The sequence below is a fragment of the Fragaria vesca genome, linkage group LG6, assembly GCF_000184155.1.
Source record: "Fragaria vesca subsp. vesca linkage group LG6, FraVesHawaii_1.0, whole genome shotgun sequence".
Classification (NCBI taxonomy): domain Eukaryota; kingdom Viridiplantae; phylum Streptophyta; class Magnoliopsida; order Rosales; family Rosaceae; genus Fragaria; species Fragaria vesca.
Window position 1 is genome coordinate 18591731 of NC_020496.1, and position 10187 is coordinate 18601917.

The 10187-nt window shown below is 39.7% G+C and overlaps 2 protein-coding genes across 2 annotated transcripts; one reads left to right on the forward strand and one right to left on the reverse strand.

Moving 5' to 3' along the window:
- The first annotated feature begins 4545 nt into the window (after positions 1 to 4545).
- On the forward strand, positions 4546 to 6242 carry LOC101308593 (thioredoxin-like 3-1, chloroplastic-like). The gene is made up of 6 exons (XM_004303293.1): positions 4546 to 4915; positions 5008 to 5082; positions 5249 to 5315; positions 5436 to 5453; positions 5555 to 5649; positions 6171 to 6242. The coding sequence occupies exons 1-6, from the start codon at positions 4617 to 4619 to the stop codon at positions 6208 to 6210; spliced, it is 594 nt and encodes a 197-aa protein (XP_004303341.1). The 5' UTR covers positions 4546 to 4616; the 3' UTR covers positions 6211 to 6242.
- Positions 6243 to 7924: 1682 nt separating this feature from the next.
- On the reverse strand, positions 7925 to 9894 carry LOC101308889 (activator of 90 kDa heat shock protein ATPase homolog 1-like). Its single transcript, XM_004303294.1, has 3 exons — positions 8867 to 9894; positions 8703 to 8782; positions 7925 to 8607 (listed from the first exon to the last, which is right to left on the reverse strand). Exons 1-3 carry the CDS (start codon positions 9734 to 9736, stop codon positions 8514 to 8516), a joined length of 1044 nt encoding a protein of 347 aa, XP_004303342.1. The 5' UTR covers positions 9737 to 9894; the 3' UTR covers positions 7925 to 8513.
- Positions 9895 to 10187: the final 293 nt, after the last annotated feature.

Sequence of the window (10187 nt, forward strand, 5' to 3'; positions counted from 1 at the left end):
AGCACATGACGTACTTTTTATCGTGTTGGTAGAGAGAAAACACATTATAGGGTTTAGTAGGGATCTTTCCTAGTGGGTACTAGGAATCAACCCTCTTCTATCTCGGAAGCAGTTTCTAGCTCCCCTGCCATCGAGCTTGATGCCATGGAATCTGAGGTTGCTCTCATGATCTTTTTCTTGTTCCCGAGGGTGGCCTTGCTTCTTGGGGGATTTCCCAATATGTATGATTCCCAAGTTGCCATTAGAAATAACTGAAAATAACTCATTAGGGTTTAGAGGCATCGACAGCATGGCTAGCGCGTGCTTAGGGCGCTTGCCAACTGTAGTGTCATCCTCCTCTCGGCCTCTACGCACACTAGTGATCTTGGGAGGAGAAAAGAAACCTAGGATTTCTCGAATTGAGACTGCTCTCTTTTCTTTAATTGCCGACGAGAGGTCAATCTTAGGTGTGACTGCCTTCGTTGCTGATGTTGCCGCCTAAAGAATAGTCTGTGGTGGTTCTTGGTCACAAGGACAAGGGAGGCAGCCGTGATTAATCATGGTTCAAGTGCAGCAGCGCGCTAACAATCTGTCATACCTAAATTTAACAGTAAAAACATCTACAAGTGGAACCCTAATTCTTCTATCTTGCCTTACTAGACCATTCAGAAGGAGAGTGAGCCGCACACGCACCAAGTCGTGATTAATTCCACGGTTGTCGATCAACTTGGAGAACAGGTCCAACAGTCTCCCTAACCAATTTTGCAGTTGTTGTTGTAGTGAGAGCCGTCGGGAGGTCTTGAATTTCCCAGATCCACACGAAATGAAGTGGCACCTTCATGATGTCTGAGAAGCCATCATAATCGTTGAGGAGGATCATCGCCCTTTGGTACCCCTAAGGTCCTCCTTTCTCTGGCCTGGACTTCCATTGAAGACGAGATACGTCACATGGAGCGCACAAGACTTTTGAAAGGATCAAAAGGCACTACCTGAGCAGTGTTCTACTTTACGACGAGGTAGAAACACAGAGTAACGAAGCCCTTATCCGGGCAACATAGATTTTCAAGAGCGAAAGGTTCTTCTTGGTTGCTAAGAGATAGTTTAGAGATGAGTCTAGTAATCATCGATTCAGCAGAGATGGTCATTGTGGTTGCCATGAGAGGGGGATGCCGCACCAGAGCCTGAGTAACAGGAGGCCTTGTGCGAACTTTTAAATGTGGCCATTTTTTGTGTGTGTGTATGTAAGTTATCTGCCTAATATAAATGGACTGTAATATGATCATAATATATACGAATACACAGCCTGCACATGATTCATATAAAAAGTAAAGCAAACATGTTGACTCCATTTCACAAACAATAGTATTATCGTGCAAATTCAATATCAGTCAAACCAGCAAGCAAAATGCTGGTACTTCTTTCAACTACTTGACTACATGATATAGTGAGCACTAGCGGTGTAGCCTAATCTACGCCTAAACAAGATTGATCATAGTTTCTTGTTTCAGTATTTTGATGTAAAGAATTTGTATACCGATAGTATAAAACATATGAATTAAGTACATGATAGATATCATTATTTCCAACATCAAATAGTGAAAAAGCTATAGTTAAAAGCTATATAGTCTTCCATACGAATAAATATCGCATGATTTCAATTTTCAAATAGTGTCAGATGAAGGAAAAATATGTAAAAGAGACCTTAGGCTTTTGGTCATTGATGGAGAGGTATGGCCAGATGAAAAAAAATAAAAAAATACTTAGATACATAACAACTTAGGGAAATGATTAAGAAAGAAGAACAGTAGAACAACCTTAAAAAAAAAAAACTAAAATAACAAGAATAAAAAAAATACTACGATTTATAAATTGTATATAAATGATTCAACCCTAATTGCTTTCAATAGAATTTGATCTTTTGAGAAATCAAATTAGAGAAAACGCACCCATTTTAGGTGGGTTGGATAAATTTTCAACCCGGGTTAATACCTTATTCATTCAAATAAGTCTTTGATCCTCGTTTCCAGAATACAACTAGATCAATCAAATGACCAATAACAATTATTTGGTGGGCCAGACAAAGAAATTTAATTACAAAAGGAAAACTATGTGAAAATTTATGTGATTGGGAGCGCACGACAGAATTAGTACGGTGTAATTGCTCGAGTAAGGATTAACCCATCTATTAGCCTGATTAAGTGTGTCCCACGTAGGACTCACATCTAACCCAGTCCAATTCATTACTGGTGGAAGCTGTTTTTGGTCCAATCTTTAATCCAACCTATCATTTCACCCCATTGGTGTATGTGCTCTTTAGAGCATCTTCAGCGATGTTGCTAAAAGTGAAATTTGTCAATTTTTGAGGTAAATTGATGCTCATACAGAATATATAAACCTAGAGGTGGAAAATGGGGTGCTAAGCACGAGCACGGCACGTTTAAAAGCGGCCTGGCACGGCCCAAGCCCGTTAACGGCCCAGTCCGGCTCAAGCACGTTATTTTAATGGGTTGGGCTGGGCCTAGAAAAATGAGCATATGAGCCCGGCCCGGCCCAAACACGATAATTTGAGGCCCACGGCCCGGCCCGCTATAAAATATATATATATATATATATATTTTCATTTCTAATATAAAGATAACATATTTATAAATAATAAACTTAGTTTTGAGCTAGTGTGAACAATAAACTTATAATTATTTATTTGAGTATGAATCCGGATTCTTGTAGACCCATAAGAAGTTTTTGCCTAAAAATTTATTAATTGTGAACAATGAGCATTTATCACTTAACCGGGCCCAACACATTATGGGCTTGGGCCGTGAACCGGGCCTTATATTTGAGTAAATGGGCCGGCCCAAGCCCAAGCCTGTTAAGAAGTGGCCAGTCATGGCCGGCCCAAGCACGGCTCGAAGCCCAATTAGACGGGCCGGGCCTGGCTGGGCCGGCCCATTTGCCACCTCTACATAAACCATTATTTGATAATTGCTATATGAAATTAACAAATTTGTCAATGATCCATACATAACTAAAGTAATAGCTAATCTCTCGCCCACGTGTTAATTTACAATTTGTTAAAACATAATAAATAACAATTAATGATGGAGCAACATTGTTAAATCGATACCTAAATTTCAAAATTCTTGCTAAATATATCAATTTCTGAATCTCACTATTGGAAATACGGGATTATGATTTCTTTTTACTACCATGGAGAGATGAAATACGGGTGAAAATGGTCAAACAAAAAAAACCGTTGAAAATCGCCAAAGAAAAAAAAAACTTCAAAAAGATAAAAAAGGGACACGAGAACTGAGGTTGTCTAAAAAGAAAACAGAAAATTGCCGAAAAAGAGTGACCAGTGGGCCTCGAACTGTGGTTGTAGAACTTAAGCCAATTTGGCTATATCAACGTTTGTTATCACAACTACCTTTTTATTATAGGGAAATGAAATCCACACACCCTAAATTGTAATCTACACACCCATTTTATTTTTTTAATAACTTAAATTTTGTCTTTAATGATTTAAATTTTGTGTTCATATGATAATAATTACTAAAAATGGAAAGTGCACACATGACACATGGCAAAGCCGCCCCTGCGCCACACAACTCAATGAAACCCTAACCCTAGAGCTATAGAGAGTTTTAAAGAGTCACGGTATATAACTTACATTGCAACAAACATAGAATTGTTTTAAAGTCATCAGAGCATCTCCAATAAGAAGGTCAAAATGTTTATGTCAAATTCGAATTTGACAGCTGTGGTGGCAATTGTCATTTTAGACTAATTTTCACTCTAATGATCATGCCAAACTTAATTATTATTTTATTATATTTATAAGTAAAAGAAAAACTGTGCAAGCCTGCAGCAGTTTCTGGGTTTGAACTTTGAAGAATGAGGAAGGAGAGAGAAAACATTAAAGAAAGAAAAGACCAGATGCATTGGCTGTGTCAAATTTGACATAGCTCTTAGAAATTGTTATCCATGTGGCAAATAACATCTCCATTGGAGATGAATTCTTGGTGTCAATTATAGCTGTTAAAGAGCCACGTAGGAAATAACAACTTGGTTGGAGTTGCTCTCATATGAAAAGATTGGGAATTCAATGAAAGTTGTAAACTAAGAATTAGGCTAGGGCATGCCAGTGAAACTAGAAGCCCAAGTTGAAAATTTTGTAAAGCTTCTCAACCCACACAAGTTTGAGTTGGTTACCCAAATTTAAATGGGTTGGAAGACATTAGGGTATAGAAGATGTTTTGTTTAGTTTTGCTATTTAGATATGAAGAAAGGGCTGCATTGATGGAGCCTAAAAGCTCACTAAGAAAGCCCAATAATACCTTCCCAGAAGAGATTGAAATATCAAACACACAGTCATCCACTCCAACACGTCGCTTGTGGATAAGCTTTTCGAGACCATTGCTCCCCATTTGCAAGGATCAAGACAAAACACACCCTTGAGAAAGCAAACTTCAACCCCAAATGGCAAATGCTCAAGTAGCCAACCACATAAGATATACATACACCACCATTTTTGGACACAAATTATGATTCTTATACAAAACCAGTCACCCTCAAACTCTCACTTACTCTAAATCAAAGGCCATTGTAGCATCTCTTGCAGAGAGAGCAATAGGAGGATGTCTGTTCTGGCAGCAAATTCTCACATTTTCTGTAGAGAAGTTCATCAAAGAGAGCATCAACAACAGTTTTGCAGTGCTGCAGGGGGCAGTTTTGCTTTGCCAAAATCTTCTGGGTTTGGTTTTTTCTATAGAAACAGAGATAGCAAGAAGATATTGAGAAGAGACTTGAAAGCGGAGGCCTTTTGGCCAGAGTCAAGACCCACTTTTGTAGAGATGGAATCAATAAACGACTCTGATCACCTTGATCATATATTAAGCCATGCTCAACAGCTCTCCCAGCCCATTGTCATTGATTGGTCTCTTTCATACACTGAACTCTCACACCGTTACTCTTACTATTTTTATTATCTAATTTTTTTTAGGGTTTATCTTTTTCGATGTTTGATAGGATGGCAGCTTGGTGCCGCAAATGCATCTATCTGAAGCCTAAGTTGGAGAAATTGGCTGCTGAATATGAAACCAAGTAATCCGCTCTGTTCCAATTGTCACATTAATTATCTTGTCTAAAATCTAGCCATATTCACGCATATAAGACTATAAGAGACTCCTTGTGGTCATTAAGTAAAAAGAAAATTTCATGTACTGATCAACTGATAATTAACCATTGCAGTTAATTGTGCACAAAACAGGGTCAAATTCTATTATGTTGATGTCAACAAGGTGCCTCAAACTCTAGTGAAACGCGGGAACATTTCTGTATGCTGGGAATTTCTTCACCCTTAATTATTTACATTTTACTTGCTTAGTAAGTTTTGTCTGCTATCTATACACAGTTGATAGTTTTACTAACAGTTTCCTCTGTTTCATTGTTTCCAGAAAATGCCAACCATTCAGGTGAGGATGACAGATTTCCTGTTTTGCAGCACAATTGAGCTTTGATCATTATAGTAGGGGACCTGAAGTAATCTGAATGGTTTGTTATTAATAAAATGCAGGTATGGAAAGATGGGGAGTTTAAAGAAGAAGTGATTGGAGGTCACAAAGCATGGCTTGTGATTGATGAAGTGCGAGAAATGATCCAAAAATTTGTGTGAGTTTTATTGTTCTGATCTCCCTCCTACAAGAGCGAGCATCTTTTTCTAATTTTTCTTTTTGGGGTACATCTGTCCTTAATTTTCTTTTTCTTTTTTCCATCATACTACATATATAGAGAAAGAACATGTACAGTCAAATTTCTTAACATCTATTTCTTTTGGTAGTGTGTTTCTGTGAGGAACTAAAGTGTGTGCCCACATTTGGACTGTTTTATTTTCTTGGCTGATGAAGTAATATCTTCCATCAGGATCAGGCTTTATTCTGTGCTGTAATCTGTAGTCTTTCAAGAAAAAAAAGAGAAAGAAAGTATTTTCCAATCTGTCTCCAAGTCTAGGTGTGCACTTTGGACTCAAATCCTCATATTGTTGGCCACTTCCTGAGTTTCAAAATTGATAGGCAAACCCCAAGTAGTAATCATGAGGATAAACAAGAAATTAGCAGAAACGAAGAATTACATGCAACAAACGGAGCTCCAACATTCAATGACTGATGAACTCTACTTTCTTTGGGCAATAGTGATAAGGACTTAGTTCATGTCGGGTCGTTCATCCGGTAACAGCAGAGTACCAAACGCTAAGATTTCATTGATAGTAAACCAGCTACAACTATAAAGATTTGCTACTCTTACTGGATCAACATTACCGTATCTGGCTGGGAGTACTCGAGCATCGTAATACCCTGTATTGCAGTTCAGGCAACAGAAGATCTAGTGATGTAGTATTGTTCCTATGAATACAACCTCGTGCTTATGATTCCACCAGTTTCTAGCTCTCCAGTGGAAACCCCTCCAACAAGGAATTGTACTCGTAATTTGGAATACCAAACGGTTATTGCATTGCAACTGAAACAAATAGAGATGGAGTGAAGTTTTAGCCATGAGGTTTGAATACGGTACAGATTCATCTCAAGATTTTGTCATTCTGCGTGGATGATCAAGTAACTCAATCTATATGTTTCTAGTGGGAATTGCTAAGAAATCCAACTGCAGTGAGAAGTGTAAACCTACTGCATCTCAAGACTGGTCTGACACTTTCTTTCAATAAAATTTTATGTTTCTGGTGGATATTCCTATAAAATCTCATTTTTTCGGAGATTTCCATTGCTAGTCAGACTGAAATTATAGGTTCATACAGACCAGAGTAACCGACTGTAATATCAACTCAAATGTCTTTGCAACCGCAGAAAGGAAAAATGGCTTGCAACTTATTTTGGAGAATTCATGGCACCATTACGAAGTACCTCCACCTGCTCAGATAAATTTAACTCGCACAAGCTGTAAAACCACGGAAAATCTCACAACAGAAAATCTCACATGCCCGTAAAAACAGGCAGGCGCTGGAATCCCTACAAACCCTTTCATTCACTGCTAATCACAACACCTTAGATCTTTCAACACTTCCACACCTGATTCATCTGTCTCACTCCATCACATATACAACCTGCACCTCTAAACTTAATATTGGCACCAACCCACCAACCCTGCTACCATTTATACATTCACATCTAACACTAGTCAGCAAACACCTAACTGCATAATCTCACCGATTTCTTCAAAAAGCCCCTTACTTGGAGAGTTAACTATCTTAGACACATATACAGCCTGCTACTCTATACTTGATATATTCCCACATTTGAAAGATCACTACATGATACTGAAGATTGGCACAAAGCCACTAACCCTGCTACCATTTATACATTCACGTCATAGAACACCTACTGTTGTAAATTGTAATCTCACCAATTGCTTCAACAGTCCCTACCCGAGTAAAGCCCATCACTATCGATACCCAATCTACCAACCATATCTAATTCATGCAACTGATTCGTCCACCATGTATAAGTGCCTCTATGAACACTACATCGTGTTGCTGGCAGCATTTTTTTCATTAAACAAGTCACGCTTAACAATTATTATAACACATCAAGAGGGGAAAGCACTAAACCTCAAGCATCATTAAAATAGTCCTCATGGAGCACATCATGAATTATATGAAGCTCATAAAACACAAACAAAGGGGAGGATAAACACAAACAAGGGGAGAAAATGTGCAACACTTGGCAAGCCCTTTTAGCTTGACCGTCCATCTTTTCACATGTCCACAACTCATCAAGAGCCTAATTCTAACAGAACACCCTTCAGATAGTAAATTTACATTACTTCCACCACAAGGTTCTTCAACCTTCGAGCAATTGTTCACAACTGATGTTTTGAACTTATAAAGAGCCTAAATTTATAAAAACTTTAGGTAGTATGCTTGTAAGATAAGGAAGAATATTATTCATACTCAACTGCCCACACTCACAACAACCATTATGTGTTCTAACAACATACTGCTTTTTGCTTAAAAAGCCAACAGACGAGATATTATTGATCTAAACAGTGAACTTGGGTTAATCTTTGAGATTTTACTTCCTCAACCTACAATCAATATACCACTTGTGTATGCTAAAGAAGCCTACTCAACAAATGATAAGCACATGCCAACTAAAAATTGCAAAATACCACCAAAAGATGCATAGCTCCTACCCAAACATGTAAAAACAAACTTACACATCCAGCCGTGCTGAAGCGGTGTTGATAACAGGAAGGAAAGGGAAAATTAATGTAAAAACATTGACAAAATGACAGAAATCTTTCTCATTCTTGTAAAAAACTCAGGATGATTTTTAGTTATTGAAAATGTGAAGAGGAATGACAATCCATTTAAATGACAATCCAGCGACACTGACCCCAGCTTATCAATGACAGCACATACATTAGACCAGCATTAGACACGGTGAATTCTAAACTTGACACTGAATTAATGCTTCCGAAACAACCAAATTCTACAATTAAAAAGAAGAGAAGACTCATAAATCTTAAATTCCAAATCCAAAAACTGCCCTTATCCTCTGGAAGATAAGATCTCGCCATCCTCTCTCAGTATTCTCTACCACAGTGGCATTCCCATATCTGCGCAAGAACACATTAAAAAGTAAGCTTCTCAACTAAAACCATCACAAGCAGACTATAACTAAGCTAAGAAAACCGAAAAGCTGAGAGCTAACCTGTCTTCCTCAGGAATGTCCACATGGGTTAGCTTTACAACAGTAAGACCAGGTTCAGGCTCGTCCATTGCAAGTGTCACCTACAAAAACGAACAAATCAAACTCAATCCACATATCACAAAACCCGCAGTCTAAACAACAACTCGAGAACAACATAACTTTACCTTTGACTGAATGCCATCAGGCCAATTCCCAAATCTCCAATTCTGCACAATCAACTTCCCATTCTGCAACTCCAAATTCTTCCCTGTCACGGAGCCATCGAAAATACTAAACTCCCCTCCAACCTCCTTACTTATCTTAGCATTGCTCTGGGTAAACCCCTTCCACCTATTCTCATCCATCAAAATCTCATACAAATTACTCGCCCTGCAGCTAAACTTCTCAGTCATACTAATAGTCTTAAACCCTTTCTTCCCCTCCTTCTTCACCTCCTTCTTCTCCACCACAACCTCCTTCTTCACCGCCGCCACGGAGCTCGTCGAGTTACTCTTGGGCGCAATCTTCTTCGCCTCGGCCTCATCCTTAGCCGGCCCACCCTGCGCCATACTCTTCACATAAACCCTAACCTTCTCCAAAATCACCGGCTTCCCTTTCGCCACCATCGCCTCCTTAATCCTCCTCCCAATCGGCCCCTCGTCCTTGACCGTGACCTTAACCTCGGGATCCTCGTCGGCATTCTCGTCGGCGATGTAGGGAATCTCGACGGCGCCGTCGACCTTGAGCAGCGACTTGCCGTCGGCGTCTCTGGCCTCGCCTTCCCAGGAGAGAGTGACGCTGATTTCGTAGCCGGGGATGATTTTCCCTTTGCGGATGTTGACGTAAGCGTCGCCTTCGACCTTGTCGACTTTTTTGGTCTTGACGAAGAGGTCGCCCTCGCCGTCGAGGATGGTGAGGTTGGAGAGAAGCTTGGTGAGCAGGTCACGTGACCAGGCGAGGCAATCGGTCTCGGCCCAGTGCCAGTTGTGCACGTTGGCTCCGTCGGGCCTGTCCTCCACGATCCACCGCTTGTCGCCCTCGCCGTACTTTGCCATTGATGGAATTGAAAAAAACAGAGAGTTTGGGGTTTGGGGGATTTTGAGGATTTTGAGGGTTAGATTGGGAATTGGGATGTGAGAGGAAGAAGAAAGAGGGAGAGAAATAGGAGTGAGAGGAAATCTGGAGAGTTCTTGAGAGAGAGAGAGAGAGAGTGGAAGGGTCTAGAATGACTACTGATTTGGGGAGGGGGAGGCTGAGGGGAGGCCCAATAAAGTTGGGGGACAAATCGTTCTAGGTTTGGAGTAGAAGGATCTAGAACGCTGGCCCCTTCTGATTGGTTTTTAACTGGACGTTGACTGACCGGAAAAACCCTAGTCAACATTAATTTCGTTTTTTTTTCTCTCTTAGAGCTGAAAAAAAAAAACAACAACATTTTGCCACGCAAGCAAAATTTCTAATAGCTTTCTAAGACGTTTCTAGTTTGTACCGTAAATCGAGTGTTTGATA